Source organism: Pocillopora damicornis, chromosome 2 (genome assembly GCF_964200805.1).
Source record: "Pocillopora damicornis chromosome 2, jaPocDami1.2, whole genome shotgun sequence".
NCBI classification, from domain to species: Eukaryota; Metazoa; Cnidaria; class Anthozoa; order Scleractinia; family Pocilloporidae; genus Pocillopora; species Pocillopora damicornis.
The window spans coordinates 32,354,853-32,372,456 of record NC_142671.1 but is presented as its reverse complement, the minus strand read 5'-3'; the positions used below and the strand labels follow the sequence as shown (position 1 = coordinate 32,372,456).

At 36.5% G+C, this 17,604-nt stretch overlaps 1 protein-coding gene across 14 annotated transcripts; it reads left to right on the top strand.

The window, feature by feature from the left end:
* The first annotated feature begins 2,972 nt into the window (after positions 1 to 2,972).
* LOC149050885 (extended synaptotagmin-2-A-like) lies at positions 2,973 to 16,816 on the top strand. 14 transcript variants are annotated; one of them, XM_089197918.1, is made up of 14 exons: positions 2,973 to 3,251; positions 5,539 to 5,630; positions 5,969 to 6,040; positions 6,889 to 7,059; positions 9,142 to 11,264; positions 12,005 to 12,062; positions 12,207 to 12,324; positions 12,509 to 12,612; positions 13,015 to 13,085; positions 13,180 to 13,270; positions 13,376 to 14,152; positions 14,593 to 14,677; positions 14,823 to 14,897; positions 16,135 to 16,816. In XM_089197918.1, the coding sequence occupies exons 5-8, from the start codon at positions 11,201 to 11,203 to the stop codon at positions 12,542 to 12,544; spliced, it is 276 nt and encodes a 91-aa protein (XP_089054044.1). In that variant the 5' UTR covers positions 2,973 to 3,251; positions 5,539 to 5,630; positions 5,969 to 6,040; positions 6,889 to 7,059; positions 9,142 to 11,200; the 3' UTR covers positions 12,545 to 12,612; positions 13,015 to 13,085; positions 13,180 to 13,270; positions 13,376 to 14,152; positions 14,593 to 14,677; positions 14,823 to 14,897; positions 16,135 to 16,816. The 14 variants fall into 14 exon arrangements, with proteins under 14 accessions (XP_089054044.1, XP_089054037.1, XP_089054047.1 ...); XM_089197911.1 differs by having other exon boundaries at positions 6,755 to 7,059; XM_089197916.1 differs by having other exon boundaries at positions 3,037 to 3,251; positions 3,364 to 5,630.
* Positions 16,817 to 17,604: the final 788 nt, after the last annotated feature.

Below are 17,604 nucleotides of genomic sequence, written 5' to 3'. Positions count from 1 at the left end.
CGAGAAAAAGCACCAAGCTCTAATCCTGGGAAAAAACTGAGCACAATTTTTGTTTCCAAGTAAATAATTCGATAGATATATTTGGAATGACAATAGATAATAGGCTTTCTACTAATAATCACGTATCAGTATCTGTAAGAAAATAAATGATCAATTTAACGTAATGCTTAGATTTCGGAAACTTATTAATAAGGAGACGCTATTGAAGCTTTATAAAGCCTTTATTTTGCCGCATTCTTACTACTATTCTTCTGTTTGGCATTTCTGTGGTGCGCGCAATGCCGACAAAGTAGATAATCTAAATAAGTGCATTCTTAGGTTTATACTACAGGACTATAGCTCTCCATGTGACATTTTACTATGCAAAGTTAACTTAAAATCTCTATTCATTAGACGCCTCCAGAACTTCACGATCACGTTATATAAGACTCTGTTCTTTACGAATTATCCAGGTTATTTAAAAGATATGTTCAACGTACGGTCTTCATCCTACAATTTGCGCGGAAATCATATCATGTCCCTTCCCAAACCAAAAACAACGACATACGGTCTGCACTCTTTTTCATACTTAGCTAGCAAAATATTGAACTCTCTCCCAAACACTTACCAAACTTTAATTTTCTATGATTCAAGCAGAAGATCTTTAGATATGAAGCTTTTCCACAGTAGATCTACAAGTTATATTTCCCTCTGCATGCATAATGTTGTATATAGTTTATAAATAATATTGGAATTGTAAGATAGCATATTTTCATTTTATTTTAGCTTATTTTTCGAAGATATTAGCTCTACAGCTACACTGAATTTCGAGCATAAATAAAGTATATGTATGTAATGACCAGAGATTCAGAGAAAAATAAGAAAGCTGCGAGAGAATGGCTCAATAATATCATACGGGAAGCGAATAATAAATTGGCCAGAGAGCAAAAAATCAGTAATTTGGAAAGCACTGACGACATTGAAAGGAAAAAGTACTTTGATGGTGGAAAAAAAGAGCAAGTCACTTTCTGAGAGAGACAATAGCTTCCCTTCAGGAAAAGATCTCGAACGATGGTTCAAAACTTACGGAGAAACACCACGAAACCTCTTCCTCTCGCCTGGGAACAAAAACCAGGAGTCTTGGCAGATAGGAGCCCTTTAGAACAGCTGAACATACCACAAAAGAATTTTTTGTTTCCCAAGCAAAACTTGGCAGCTGAACAGCATGCTATACAGCAGGATGAGGTAACCCCGGTTAGAAAAGACTCAAACCTGGCGACTTACAATTCACTTGATTCCTGTGTTGAACCATTTGATTTCCCCTTTTTTTACCCGTTTCGACGTCGTAGACTTTTCAACCACTGACCCTATTGACTCTGTTGAGCTATTTAGTGAAGATTATCTTCCGTGGTTAGATTAGATACCGGACAAATTAAACACGGAGGAATTACGGCGAAAAGTTAGGAGGGAGGGTCAACATTCTACACACAAAGTCAGTCTCAACAAATTCCTCTCATCAAGCGTTGCAAAGAAATGAAGATCAGGGTATTCAAAATTGAACAGCCCATAGGTATGCCATATTAGAATCTTGATACGCGGACGAATTATGCTTTGTAACATCACAATCAAGCAGTGTTACTTTTTGTTTTGAATTTTTAAATTTCAGAGGTAAGCCATGCTCAAAGGGAAAGTCACAATATTTCTTTCGTTTTTACATTGTTCATTGTTCGCCAAAGGCGAAATGAATATTGATGAGTAATCCCCGGATTAATTCGACATTATTCACTGACCCTGAGACGAATAATTATTTTAGTATAATTGCTCAGGTGCTTTTGAATTCTGTTGTAAATTTGTTTTGTGGTTGAAACCATTGTGTAATCGCTTTGATTACTGGAACCTATTTCATTCTAATTCCGTCATAATTAAACAGGTTCATAATTTAATCTAATCCACCCAAACTTTGTGTCTCTTTTAAAAAGTGTTTGGAAAGTGTTAAGCTACACTTATGGCATCTTTTCTGCTCTTCAAAATTGAATTTTATTCTATCGCGTTTCTTACTCCTTGCGTAACATGAGAGTGAGTTAGCAAGGGGACGGGAACGGGAACGTTATTTCAGAACGGGAGAGCGCGCGGATAGTCTGGACAGGACACTTTTTCGACTTCCGGTGTTAGCATTATCGTTCTAGTCAACAAATTCAGGACATTATCTCGCTGGTTTTCCCGTCGCGATCGAAACGCGTGGGATTTGCGTAAATTGTGCACTTGTAAATAATAATGTTTAATGATAATGTTTGGAATTAATCCAAAACTCATTTCTAGGATAAGTAGGTCCCCTTCCTTCTCTTATTCAGTGTATTTGTGAAAATTTATCGCTAAATTTTTGCAAAGTGGCTCTAAAATTTGACAGATGAATAAACAGACGCGAGACTAGATTAGAATAATTTTGTAAAAAGTCCAATTGTCCATGAGGATTCCAATCAAAATCTTACTTTTATTATCAGTAATTATCCTCTGTTTTCGTTTGTTGCATAATTCTCAAAGAAGATAAATTCCTTGTCCCTAGAGCTGTCTATGAAACCGAAATTTTGTGATGGCGATCTTTAAAGAGCCAGGGTTTGGATTTTCAAGAACAAAGATAGCGCTGACGTCTCGTCGCAACGACTGCTAAGTCACTTCTGAATCACAACGGGGCAACGTACCCGACCCAATTCCTTACCGGTCTTTTTACTGCGTGCTTCGTTGTCTTGGATGGCAACGGTTAAACTCATTGGAAGTTATCTCCTAGAAGAGATCCTTTTTGGATTTCCCGGAAAAACGCAAAACATAGTGATTAACGAGATCTGGAGTTGGATTTCTTAACTGAGATCCACTTTGAGGATTGATTTCTCAGCGATGAAAGTCGTTTTTGGATTTCATGTTTTACCACAAAATCCGAATTTCCGATTTCAAAATCAAAATCCAGATTCGTAACAGTCAAGCACTCAGATTTCTCTGAACACGGCGTCTTCTTTCTGATTGGCCTAGACTAGCTCTCGACCCAGTTTCGTAGCAGCCACATTCAAAATGGCGGACGAGCTGCGTGAATGTAGAACTGAAAGCACCGATGTCGCACTAAATAGTCGGTTTATTTCGACAGTTTTGTTACATTTGATGACGGATGGTGATGACCTATGCTAAAAACTCGTCTCATCTTCACATTGTACATCGGATGTATTAAGTAACGTCTTTCTATCATGATGAAATTCTAATGTTTACCAGGAACCACTTGACAGGTGAGAGATCTTCAAAGAACTTTCAACCGATTCAATGATTCTATGAAATGTATCTTATCACATAGGAACGATACTTATTCAACTTCTAACAAATGTTGCACTGATTACTAAGAAATGGGGTGATGGCAAAACAATGACCTTCAGTCCATGGACTTAACCCCGTTGGACAACTCAAATGAACTACCATAACACGCACCAATCCTTCGATGTTTTTTGTTATGCTTTCGTACGTCACAACAAACTCCCCGAAATGTAGGCGAGTATTTTAAACATTCAATATTCTCTCTTCGAAATATAGCGTGATCCAAGTGATGTTACATTCAATATCGGAAGTAAGGAGAGAAATCGATAATATTAAAATGCCCTTTAGTATATTGATTGACGCAAATATAAAATATATTTACATGAACGTGAGTTGGCATGGCTGTGTTTGGAAGGAGGTTATATTTATAGGACTTGCAAACCCATTTTAAGCTGCATTGTAAACATATTTATGGTCTAGAAGAGCAACACCTTTTTTTTTTCATTTTTTTCTGATTTTTTTATTCTAAATGAATTTAAGGTTCTATCATGGTGATTTGTTGCAAGAAAGGTTGCTTATCATAAGCTCTTAGGCATAGAGCTATAAAATAATAGAAGGTTAATCCCTTTTACAAAATTCAAATTTTTGATTGGGTTCTTCAAAGTTGACCTCAATAGCATTTAAATGTAAGTTGGCCAATTCATCTCATCAGATCTTTAATTAAGCTAAGGTATGGATATTGAGAAACCTAAGTTTCAGTCATGTTCTGCAGGCATCAAGTGGTCTCCCCTAGAATTTTAAAGTTAAATGCAGAAATTGTAATTTCTGTGGCTTTTGGAATATCTCACCAAAGTATCTTTTGCAACAAGTTTCATCATAATCTGTTACAGTGTCCCTTAGCGTGTTTCTGTCCTCTGGAACACTTTCTCGTAGACAAAGAGACTTTATGTTTTTTATATATAAACTGTGTGGTGTAGAAAATGAATTTGAAAAGAAACTAAATGAACCCTAATTTGTAAAACTTCTTTTAAAATGAAGAATTTGCAATAAATTAGAACAAGTTACAGAATGTCTCTGTTATTGAGTGCCTTTTAAACTATAACTGAAGCACTTTGATTGAAGATTATAGTCACCTTTGCTTTTCTTTGCAAGAGAACTTTAATGAATTGGCATAGTTTATTTTGTGTGAACAAATTAAATCTGGAAAAAAGAAGAGCTTTCAGTATCTTTCTTTAAAAAAGACTAATTTAGTTAAGGTAATTCCTCTGAAAAAAAATTTATTGCACAATTTTCCTTAAACTTTCCTTAAATGTTCCTTGTAAATGTCTGTTTTGAAAAGTACATTATTTTTTAGAAAGATAAGTCACTGTGTTTGTTTAGAAGTTTAATGGGCCAAACATACCCCATTCAGTTATGCCTGCGCTAATCATGTGTGTCATTTCATCGGTTCATGGGGCATTTTGCTGCAGGTGGAAGCAAGGGTTTTTAAAGTAACCCTTTAAAGAAACTTTATGCAGTAGGTAGAAAGTTTGGAGCATATGGAACAATCTGATGTATAATTTGTGGGAAAATCAGGCAAATTTAAATGACATAGACTCGAAATGTTCCTTGAGTCGTTTCTTTCAAGATCTTAATTTGCATCCTCAAATAAAGGTATATGTGCATGCTTTTAGCTTATCTTTTTTCCCCTTTGAAGAATTTTTTAAATCCCTAATTTAAAGGAGAGAAATGGTACACCAAAATTATACAGTAAACATTATAATTAGGTCACTGTACTCATTCAAGATCTAAAGACCAGTGTGCCTTTTTACCTGGTCCATGGATTTAAAAGCAATACCATGTTCTTGGAATGTGCACATCCTCATTCCCCCGATTACATGATTTTAATGCACATTACAGGATGCGTGGTGATAAACTGAGGAATCACCTCAATATTTGCATGCATTTTAACTCTGAATCAAGACATTAACAATTGGTTGAACTGCATGGAGTTTTTTATGGTCTCATTAAGGCAAGAAAGTGGGGTTAGTTAATTTCCAAGTAGGCATGTTATTCACAATGTGCAAATTGTAGTTTGGTACAGTGTGGTTGAACTCACAGCAGCTGAGAACAAATCCTTTAAGTAAGAGAGTGAAGAGCTTGAAGTTGCGCCAAGGACTAGACAACACTGCTTCTTCCTTCATGTAAAACTGACATACATGTATGTAAAGTCTCCTTTGACAGAAACTCACTTTTTTCATGTCTTGCTCTCCTTTTAATTTTTAGTCCTTCAACAAGTTTTTGTTCAAAGTGTTGAAGGAATGTTTGTCAATATGACTGATGCAGAGCAGGAAAACCTTTTTGAAAATTTTCAACAGGTGTGGAAAGTGTAAAGATGATAAAATCTGCATTCATCATTCAACCAGAATCAAATCAGGATTTTATGTTAAATCAACATTTAAGTCCTGTTATTTTTTCCTCCCTTAACTGTTTTCATTTTATGAACATTTTTCTTAAGTTTGGTTGTTTTTTCCCTTGGTCCAATTGGCTATAAAAACCAGGTATATAATTATATATTATATAATTATATACCTGATTTTTATAGTTTTTACAGGGTAAGCAGTGGCCAAATTATTCTAGTCATTTGGGGGAATTTGTTTTCATGGCATAATATATTTATAATAATTATAATAATTAAATGCTGATTTTTTTAAAGGCAAATTGAAGTGATAATGATGCTGAGATGACTTAAGCAGCAAAAGTTTGGGTGCAATGGACAACATGCCAGGTTTGTTAAAACTTTTTTAAGGAAGCTACTTCATGAGGGCAAAAATAAAAAAATTATTGGGTAATCTGTGCTAAATATTTTGGTAATATGATCTGTCTGTGATTAAGTAAAGCAAAATCACTGTTGAGAATGACAAGAGGAAACCATTCTTTTTTTTAATAAATGTAAAACTAGGAGAAGAACACAGCAATGAGAAAAGACAGAGTAAAATATGATCCATGTATCATGACTTTTCTGACACATTGATGGTCTCATTTTGAATGATAGGTGTTTTAATCCTAGTGCTCAATTAGACTCAGTTCAAGCCCAGTTGCTAAATAGTTTCAATGATCTTTATTGTTCTCCTTGGACGTTAATTTTACTACACCTTGTATCTTGAAATATGTTGAATATTATTGTACATGTGACATTCACATGAATTTTGCCAGCATTATTGGAGACATTGTGTTGGAGAGGTTAGGGCGCTGGACTTGTACTCTTGCGGTCCTGGGTTCAACTCTTTACTCTGTTGTTCACTGGATTTGTTTTTGGTTACCCCTAGTTTAACTCCTAGCCTTTGCTTTGTAAAAAGCCAACTGGCTAATGCCCTTGTCCAATATATCACAAGTTTTGGATAAGGATTCTCACTTCAGATAACCAAGGACATCACTGGTAAACATTGCTAGCTCTGTGGTGACTGGTTTTTTTTTGTTTAATATTTCACAAATTACTGAGGTTCTACAGACAAGTTACAGAGCATAGTAAATAAGTACCATTGGAATCACTCACTACTCTGGAAAGTTGATTGATTAACACTGTGAGCTTGAAGAACCACAACAGACATAATTGCCCTTATGATACCTACACAGAAGATGAAAAACGGTTGGATTCCCTTTAGGACATGTATAAATCAGCTCAGGGCATGTTGCAGAAACAGGAAGAGCAAGAAATGGCCATTAAGAAATGTAGGAACAAAGTGGATGACTGATGAAATGACAATGTTTCAAAGAATTATTACAAAGGATGCTACACCTAAACAAGTGAGTAATACTTAAGCATGAACTTTTGAGTCAACTGTTGAAATCAATAGCTTTTCTTACTGTTTAAACAGGTACCACTGATCAGCACCATAATGATCTGATTTGATGCCCTCATGCCATTAACCCTTTCACTCCCACAAGTGACCAAGACAGAATTTCTCCTTACAGTGTCAATACAATATCAAGCAGGCAGGTGATGAGAATAGAGGAGAATATCAATCATGGGATTATTAGTTGATCCAATACCAAATTCTCTGAACTAACATCATAAGAATTGTATGGCAGATAGTAAGGAGAATTACTAATTAGATCTTGGGAGTGAAAGGGTTAAAGCACCCCCTTTCTAATAAGCATCCCCTCCAATAATCATCCCCTCTGATAATCACCCCCTCTAATAATCACCCCCTCTAATAATCACCCCCTCTAATAATCACCCCCTCTAATAATCACCCCCTCTAATAATCACCCCCTCTAATAATCACCCCCTCTAATAAGCACCCCCTCTAATAATCACCCCCTTTAAAAAGTACCCCCTCTAATAATCACCCCCTCTAATAAGTACCCCCTCTAGTAATCACCCCCTCTAATAATCACCCCCTCTAATAATCACCCCCTCTAATAATCACCCCCTCTAATAAGTACCCCCTCTAATAATCACCCCCTCTAATAATCACCCCCTCTAATAAGCACCCCCTCTAATAAGCACCCCCTCTAATAAGTACCCCCTCTAGTAAGCACCCTTCCTGATAAGCACCCTCTCTAATAAGCACCTCCCTCCATATTATGTAAAGAGGCTGCTGGTTGTGACCTACCAATCCTATCATGGTTCAAATACAGAGGAACTGAATATTCTCCTCTCTAAGGCAAAACCCAATTACAGTTTAAGGAATTCTTTAAATATAGAAGTACCAAGACCAAGATCTGAAATTGGCAGGTCCTCTTTTAAACACAGGGCTGCGTTGGCATGGAACCTTCTTCTGCATCATGTCAAAGACTGCAATTTTTAAGATCTTTTAAGATTAAGCTGAATGCGAAGAAACATCTTTCCTTCTGCGTTTCAATGAAAAATGATGATTTCCTTTATTTTAAGATATTTATTTGTTATTTATAATGATTACATCTAAATTTATCTAATCATTATTGTATTTAAGAAGAAATTTATATCTCGTTCACTTATATTTTTATCCTTACCTAATGTGACAATATTTAATTAGCTGTAGTTAGGCAGGTCCACATCAGGACTTCGTTCTTGCCAATTTTCATAACCTGCATTGTTAAATAAAGATGTATGTATGTCTGTAAGCACCCCCTCTAATAAGTGCCTCCCCCGAACTCGTTTTTGTTAATGAGCGCCGCTGCTCTTATAATCACCCCTGTCGAGTGTGAAACACCCTCATTACAATAAGCGCCCCTATACCAATTAGCGGCACTATTCTGTTTCAGCGATAGTACTGTTAGTGTACCTGCACATTCAGATCGAGGGTGGTTCATCTTCCTTTAATTGCTTAATCACTTACTTCAAACCTTATAATACAAAAACAGTGGTCTTCGTCTCAGTCTCTCAACTATAATGTCCATGTGTGTGCACAGTTCCTTCAAACGAATGATCTCGTTCCAGGGACAGCATGTCCGTTCACCAGTCTTCTTGATCCTTTTCAAACAAACGTCAAAGCTTTTTTTGGCACAATTTGCTGTTTCCCGAGAATTAAATAGTGCCGTCTCCCTTAAAAGCGCCCCGCTTCGAATAAGCGCCCTCCCTCTTGGCATCAATAGTTAATAAGTGCTCCGGGCGTTAATTGCGCCCGGAGCACGAATCATTACGGTATGTACAAGAAAACTCAGTATCGCTGAGCTTTTTTCATATTTGATTTTTTTCCTTGACGAAGAAAAGCTATAAAGTTTGCTAAAGCGACAATGGCTTCTGACCTTTCAGGCTCTTAAGTCGAGGATGAGGGAAAGAGTATAACGGGAAGAAAAACAGCAAAAAGGGGGAGGGGAATTAATACAGTAAAAGACGAGTTGCATGTAGATTTACATGCCAGTGGGCTACTAACTTTCTAATAGATATAATTTTTTTTCCAGGGCATAAAGATGGTTTCTGGGAAAACGTCGTGGTCAATTTAGCAATGGCAAAGAAGAAGCTTGAAAAATGCTAATACACAAATTCATTTGAGCCATATTTGAGAAACTTCTTCATAGACTTCTACAGCTTTTGTTCTCAACTGAGGCCCTTGACCTAGTGTCAGAGTTAAAAAAAGGTTTTGCTTTATAAATAAATCATTATTACTTCATGATCTCTCGGTCGACTTTGGTTTCATGTGTAGTACCCTCATTTACAACTTCCTCAATTAAATCTTTCCGGCTCGTTCGGTTCGTTGCTCAATCTAAGACTACATGTCACCACTTTCCAAAGAATAACTACTTTCATATTTTCTTTCTAAATTGTTTGTTTGTGTTTGAAGATATGTGAAGAGGAGCCCTGTTGTGAGGGAATTTTCTTTTCAGATTTCCTTTAACCAGCTTAGGATATCAACTGAATGGAAATTCCATCTCCAGTTTTAAAAACCATACAATTTTCGTTTAAGGTAGTAAGAAGTACATTATAATAAGATAATGACATTGACTGTGCCTTATGATTTTCAGATTTCTCTTACCAGCTTAAGGGTATCAGCTGAATGGAAATTCAATCACCAGTTCCAAAAACCATATAATTTCCATCTTAGCTAATGCAGAGAAGTGTATCATTATGAAATGATGACATTGACCACGCTTTGTCCCCCAATGATGATCTGCCTTAACAATTAGATGCCACAAAAACTTTATATTTTTGATGCGCATATTGACCTTTTCTTTTTTAAGGTCGAGTAGCTGCTGCTTGTGAAGCGCTCGACGCGGTTTTCGCGAGTCGATAGCTTGCGGCCAGATTACTATGTTGATTTTGAAAATGGCAGCGTCGATAGTCAACTTCTTAACTCTTGAATTTTTTTGGCTTTGAAATCTGAAACACGGAAGTAGAGATGTAATTTTTAGATACACTTTTATAAGCAAAGAAAGAAATAACTCGGTAACAGATCTTTTAAGAAGAATAGACAGTATTGTTGTCTTTCCACTGCTGTCATCAAACCAATTATCATCAAAGAGGTAAGTCTATAATAGTTAGATTAGTTCTTTTAAACCTTGTCTATCGGCTTATCTGTGTACATCACTCAAATCCATTTTTTGAAAGTGAATCACAAGAATGAGCTAAATGTTTCAAGAGAGAATAAAGGCCATTATTTTCTCTTGACTATCTCAAGTGTTATTGTCAGTAAGAAATTTCCCAGAAAGTGGAGACATGGATTAACCAACGTGTAGCCGTACCCTCCCCCCGCTAAGTACGACTACACGTAGGCTAAACATGGATGAACCAATTTTGAAGAAACTTGTAGCTGATGATGGCCTTAATTAGATAGTCGAAAAGCCTTAAAGTTGTTGGCTTTTATTTCTATTCAAAAGAGTCCAACTAATACTGGGAAAATGGCTCTAAAGTTCTGGGTGCTTTCGATCGGTAAATCCGAATAAAATTTTGAAATACAGATTTTGTAGTTAAAAATGAAAAGCAAAAACGGATTTTGATAATGAAAAATCTGTCCTCAAGATGGATTTTCATAAAAAAAATCCAGAGCTAATTTTTTTTTTCGTTTTCTAGCCCACGGTTAACCTCATTGAAACCCCTCCTAGAAGAGATCCTTTTTGGATTTCTCGGAAAAACGCAAAACATATAGAAATCAATAAGAGCGGGAGTTGGATTTCTTAATTGAGATCCACTTTGAGGATGAAATTCCCAGCGTTGAAAGACGTGTTTTACCGCAAAATCCGAATTCCCGATTTCAAAATCAAAATCCGGATTCGTTGAAGTCAAGCACCCAGATTTCTTTGAACACGGAGTCTTCTCTCTGATTGGTCTAGACTACATGTAGCTCTCGACCCAGTTTCTTAAAAGCCACATTCAAAATGGCGCGTGAGTTGCCGTGAATTTAGAACTGAAAGAATCGATGTCGCACTGAATTGTCGGTTTATTTCGACAGGTGTGTTATGTTTGATAACGTATGATGGTGACCTGTTCTTAAAAAACTTGTCTTATCTTCACTTTGTACATCGGATGTGCGAAGTAACGTCTTTCTATCATGATGAAATTCTAATGTTTACCATGAACCCCTCAACAGGTGAGAGATCTTCAAAGAACTTTCAACCGATTCAATGTCTATGAAATGTATCTTACTACAAAGGAGCATTACGTACTAATTTTTTTAACATATTTTGAAATCACCGATCACCGAGGAATGGGGTGATGGACAGAATAATGTCCTTCAGTCCATGGACAAAACCCCGTTGGACAACTCAAATGGACTACCCTAGCAATTTCACCAACCCTTCGAGGTTTTTTCGTTTTGTTTTCGTCAGTCACAACGAACACCACGAAATTTAGGCGATTATTTTAGAAATTCAAAATCGAAATATAGCGTTGTCCAAGTGATGTTACATTCTTCATTATCGGTCACGAAGTAAGGCGAGAAATCGATAATATTAAATGTCCTCTAGTATTAATATAGATTGACGCTGATACAAAATGTATTTATAGGACTTGCACAGCCATTTTAAGTTGCATTGTATACATATTTATGGTCAAGCAGGGCAAACCCTTTTTTCCATTTTTAGTGATTTTCTTTTAATGAGTTTAATATTTTATCATGGTGATTTATTGCAACAATGATTGCTTTTCACAGGTTGTTAAGCATGAAAATAAGAACTCAAAATTAATAGAAGGTTAAGGAAGTAAAGTGTTGTTCATGGTGATGTAATCTATGCCTCTGTCGTCAGATAAATTGAAAGTAAGATCCAATCAAATTGGGTGTATGATTCAGCTTATTGTAAATTTTGTTTTTGTTTAATTTATTCTTTACAGGACAATTAGACTTTGACTTAACAAACATGGCAAATATTCTTGATATTCCTAGTCTGAGGTATGCTTCACCCTTCAGAAAACTTGCAGGGGCAACAGTAGAATGAATCATCAATTGCAGTAAAGTAGATATGATTTTTAAATTAAACTAATCTGGATTAGAGGTGATGTGAGGTTCTCTAACCTCTCTATTGCTTTTTTACAGTGACATGATCCTTAGAGTAATATATGATGTTGTGGTGGGATTTGTGGTTCTCCCAAACAGGATCACAGTTCGTTTGACTGATGCTGATCCGTATGTACTGAAATACCCCTTGCCTGATGTGAGTGACTTGTACTTATCATTAGAATTTTCTTTCTGCAAATTGTCTTTTATTGCGTCTCAAGACATGTTTAAAACAATTATTTAAATTTGAATAACTCACTAGTACTGAGTACACCAAGTGTACACATAAGTGAAGTTTTTAAAGGTTTTTGACAATTGATTTTGCTTTCTCATCACTCCAGGGTGTCCTTTGCATTGAAGTCCTGGAAGCTAAATAGACTTAATCAAGAAAGACATTGTTATCATATCTAAAGGTTCTGCTGAGATCCAAATGTCATTCTCAGAGGTATGTGTCAAAGCTTATGGAGATTACTGTATTAGCCAAAGACATGAAAGAGCCCTTACTGACCAGCGGTAATATGTATCCAAGTGTCTTTTGGTGCTTGTGTCACTGAAATTTTTCTGCCTCAGTTTCATGGAAGGTGAATCATACTGAAAGTCTGATCTCCTCTGAAAATTTTACATCTGTGTAAACTTTTTTTGATTGTTTATTCCGAATTAAATAGAATCAGCAATCAGTGAGGCAATTATATTTATTAATTATTAAGTCATTTTTTGGATTTCTCATTTGCTTTGCCTCCATGAGGAGATAAATTCGTTGGGACAAGATCATTGCTTCAGAACACCAATGAGTATCTTACTGTAATTGTGCACCATAGCTCATGATGATATTTCTTTCTGTTGCCAATGGGAGCCAAGACATTCCGCACAAAGACAAAGGACAACGCAGTGAATCCAATATGGAATGAAGTGTTTGAGGTAAAGATTTTGATGGGTTTGTGGTTCCTTGTCCATACTTCAAACATGGGATATTTCATTTCTGATTGTTTTGTTTCTGATTGTTTATGTGAAGGCCTTTGTGGACAACTCACATGGTCAGAAAATAAAGATTGGTGTCTTTGATGAAGACAAAGTGTCTAATGATGAATCTCTTGGAACATACAGTAAGTAATCATCCAAACAAGAATTAGTAGAAAGCAACTCATATCTACAGTTTTTACATGTATGTGACTGTTTTGATGTTGACAAATAATGTTTTATCTCCTTAGTGTTGAGGCTGACATTGGTACAATTGTCCAACAAGGCAATGTTAGATTGGTAAGTTGCAAATCTTTCGTTAACTAAAGAGTTGTATGTCATATTTAATAACCGGTGTTAGGAACCTTTTTTAACACTGTGTGATTTGATATAGCATCTAGAGCAATTTTTAATTGATTGTCGAATGAAACCAACCCAGGATTGCACTGGGTTTACTTGTTCTTATCGTCTGTGATTGGTCTTGAAAACATGTGTTACCCTCTGAGCCAAACACATGGAAAGAGATAAAACTTATAGTGATTTGATCAGTGACACTTTCCTCCACTTTGGATACTACACTTGTTTTTTCTTTTAACTGAGTTTACATTCACAGGTTCATTTTAATAATTCTCCCTGTCCTGATTGGCCATTGTGATGAATTATTGGTTTAAACACTCAGATTAAAACTCCTAGAAGTGATTACCATGTAACTTCTCTCTATAGTATCCATACATTATACAGCAAACAGGTAATGAGAACACTCAAACTCATCAGGTACAATTTACAGTATTACCTTGATTGAAACCTAATTCTCATAATCAATTTGCAAGGAAATGTGTAGTAGCCAGAGGGGAGAATTGATGATCAGATCTTGAGAGTTAAAGGGTTAAATTCACTCAGTTTATTCTAACCTGTAATTATGTAATTTTTGAATACAGTGGCTTCCACTAGAGAATGTGAAGAGTGGCCAGATCAACTTGAGATGAACATGGTTCACATTGACTGCCAAACCAGAGGATCTCTCACTGGTAAGTTCACAGTCAGCCTAACAAAAGGGTTGTTTTCAGTTATGAGGACAAGTTGAATAGAAAAACCAAATCAGTGCAGTGCAGTCAAAGAATAGTAAATGGAAAGCAGAAGTTGTGGACCTGTACTTTTGAGAATGGGTGTGTGAGTTGGTTCCTTCAGTGTGTTTTCAAGGCTCAGAAACAACTTTTCACCATTTTCTGTCTGTAATGTTCAGCGCGTCTAACAACTTTGGCACACTTTGGAAGTACAGTAGTCAGTGGGAGAACTTATTTTTTTACTGACTGGCCATGCTCAAAAAAACAGGACCAGTTTAGCAAGAACTGCACCTTGGTCCTTTACACATGTAAGCAGGACCAACCATTTGTTTAGGCAGACCAAGAGGGTAAGATCTTGACTGTGTATTATTTGCTTGTTTATTAGTTTTGTTTTTTGTGTACAGCCTGACCAAGCCATTATTGGTGAGGAAATGTTAGCGACAGCAGCTCATTTTGTTAAACTGGACTCAGCCAAGAATCTTCCCTAGAGTAAGTGTGTGATGTGGTCTCTTCTTTATTCGATAGAAAAGAAAATAAGAATGCAAAATCTCTGCTTCTCAAAATACACTGCAAGACCACACAAAGTGTGAAAGGTCACTGTTGTTAAGTTTTAATGTAATTATAATTTTTTTAGGTAACAAATGCTGCCTGTGGCACCACAAGTGCATTCTGCAAACTTACTGTAGGAAATATTACTTTCCAGAGCAAGGTAGGTCACACTTTTGATTGATCATCCATAAGCTATTGTTTCCTGTGTATCATCACTGAATTGTCACAGATACAAGGTCCCACAAGTTGGCACACTATGCTGTTGATCTACAGGATAAGGGAGTTTAGTTTCCAAAAAAACAACTATGCTTTGGTTTTGTTAACTCAGTTGATAAATAGTGGATGTTACCCATACCATTTACATGTCAGTGTTGGTGGTTGTCTTATTGAAGGAAACTCTTATTACTGTTGTTTCTTACTGCTACAAGTATATTTCTCTTGTGTTGGTGTAATGGAAACCACATATCATAGAGTACACAGTTGTTTCATGTAATTTGATCATTACCAGATCAAGCTTTCAGTAGTGATGCTGGGCACCACTATTTATAACCCCTGTCCAAATCTTTTCTTTTTAGCATTTGAAGACAAATGAGATTTCCCTAGTTTTTGTTTTGAATTTTGGCCTCATAGCTCAATTAGTGCTACTGCACTCAACTAGCATGTAGGAGGTGTTGCTGGCTTCTTTTCTGCAATTTCTTAAATTACAGTCCACCTGCAACGACCATTTCTTTGCCTGATTTTCATCTGCAGCTCAAATTAAATTAATTTTAAAAAAGTTATGATTAGAATTGTTAATGGGAAAGGAGAACGCCTTAAAACTTGCCTCTCAATGAGTGTCTCTGTACCTCAGTTGCTAGGAGTAGCCAACTAGTATCTTGAAGGCTCTGCGGGTTCAAATCATTTCAAAGCCTGAATTTTTTCAGTTTTTTTTTCTGCAGTTTCTTATTAACAATAAATTACAGTCTACCTGTGAGGATCATTTCTTTGCTTGAATTTCATCTGAAATTTATTCCTTTCAAAATTATGACTTCTGAAATAACTGAACAACTAGTTAATGTCTCCATTTGCTAATAGGGATATAAACTGAGATCATTTCTCTCATGTAATTGCTGCTTTCTTTATAGCAACTGACACAATGTCAGTTGGTGAGAAATAGATTACTGACATGTATTTGGAACCAGCTGTAGAGGTTTGAAGTAGGTTTAACAACTCAGAGAAAAAGATTATATCTTTGATTATTCCTTTTAAAATTGTGGAAATTCCTGAAATGGTCATGAGCATCAGACCTTGAATAACTCTCACTAAAATGGGGAAGAAAGAGTATAGTCAGCTGTAGAAATAAATAATCAGACCTTGATCTCATATCTTACATGTACGTCATTTTTATCCCATAAAAGCGGACTCAGTACTCGTAAAAACGTAGAAGATGGATTCAAGCTGTTGTGTCCGAGGCGGCTCGTGTAAAGTTAACATGCCATCTTTCTTCACGTGTCCATTGAAGAGAGTCGCCTGGAAAACTGATTCAAAATGGCCCTTTGAACGTTCCAGTTTCGTTTTATAACACGGAGGACTGCAGAGTGCTGACCTCGCCTTTCAGTAAAAGAAGAAGCCTAGCAGGCAGCGCGCTCTTGAGGCTCTGACGGCTCCACGTGATCGGCTGGGCCTGCAAAAACCACAACTGCAACGGCAACGGGAACAATACTAAACATAAGGTTTAATGAATAGAACAATGGCTTTGTAGGTGCGTTATAAATTTTTCTAAATTTCTCTGCGTCCTCTGCAACACTACAACGTGAAATCACCAAACTCTGCGTTTTTTGGAGAACGTGACCGACGACGGCTAATTTTTTAATTTTCTATTTCTAATTTAACGCCCTGTTCCTTATTTAGTTTCAGATAGATTTGACAGTGAAAAACAAACTAAATGGCTTTAGAGTAACGCGAGATTCGTAGGTAAAATAAAGGTTCACTTTTTAACCGACGTTGTCCACGGCATCGCCGTCGTCGTTTCTTAAACTCGCTATTGTTCATGTGTGGCATGCGATTTGAACAATAAATTAGCGAACTATGGCACATGAAGCTAGTTTGTGGTGGTGTTTGTTATGGAATAGACGCGTGTAAGTAGGTTGAGTGAGTTTGTAAGTTTTAGTCTTTCTAAGTGTGTCTTACGGAATCAATCAATCAGTGTTCGTCAACAAAGTCAAAGTGTTTTTAGATAACATGTTATCTTCCAATATCCTCTGACTTATTTCGCCTCCAATTGTTCTAATATTTCGTTATAGGTGCGCGGTGTGCGCTGCCTCCCAACCGTTATCCAGTTTCTTACACCGTTTCTTAACAGGATCTCAACTAAGAAATCCATCTCAGCCATTTGGATTCAAATCACACCTTGAAATCATCCCTTGTTCTGAATGTAGTATTTACGTCATGCTATAGAAATGCAGCCGATCGAGAATAGCTATGTATACCTTGGCGGCCGTTGCAAATACCGCGGTCGGTTGAACAGTTGTTTCTAGTAATGTTTCCAGGAAGTCCTCACCGGTTTCAATTTCCCGCCGAAAACAAGATGCCTAGTGCGACGGTTCCCTAACTTCCTTTTCACTTTCTTTTTGTCTTTTGTTTTTGTTTGTTTGTTTTTTGGGGGGGTACGGCTACACGCAGATTAGGGTTTGTTATATCGAAAACCTCGATTTGATGAATTTGCGAAAAAAAACAACCAAAATGTTCGTTAAATCGAGTGTTGTTTAATTTTTTTTTCGGTGGTGTGACGCCGGGCATTTCGGGATCGGAACGATTACTGTAATTAACATTTGTGCGTTAATATCTACATGAAGCTACAGTACGCTGTACTGGTCTGTACATAGCTA

Bases quoted from the DNA above. Each gene is read 5' to 3' on its own strand.
- LOC149050885 (XM_089197918.1), top strand. From the start codon at position 11,201: ATGTGCGAAGTAACGTCTTTCTATCATGATGAAATTCTAATGTTTACC. The intron at 11,265-12,004 runs GTGAGAGATCTT...TATTCTTTACAG, and splicing joins TACCATGAACCCCTCAACAG to GACAATTAGACTTTGACTTA. The intron at 12,325-12,508 runs GTGAGTGACTTG...TCATCACTCCAG, and splicing joins TGAAATACCCCTTGCCTGAT to GGTGTCCTTTGCATTGAAGT.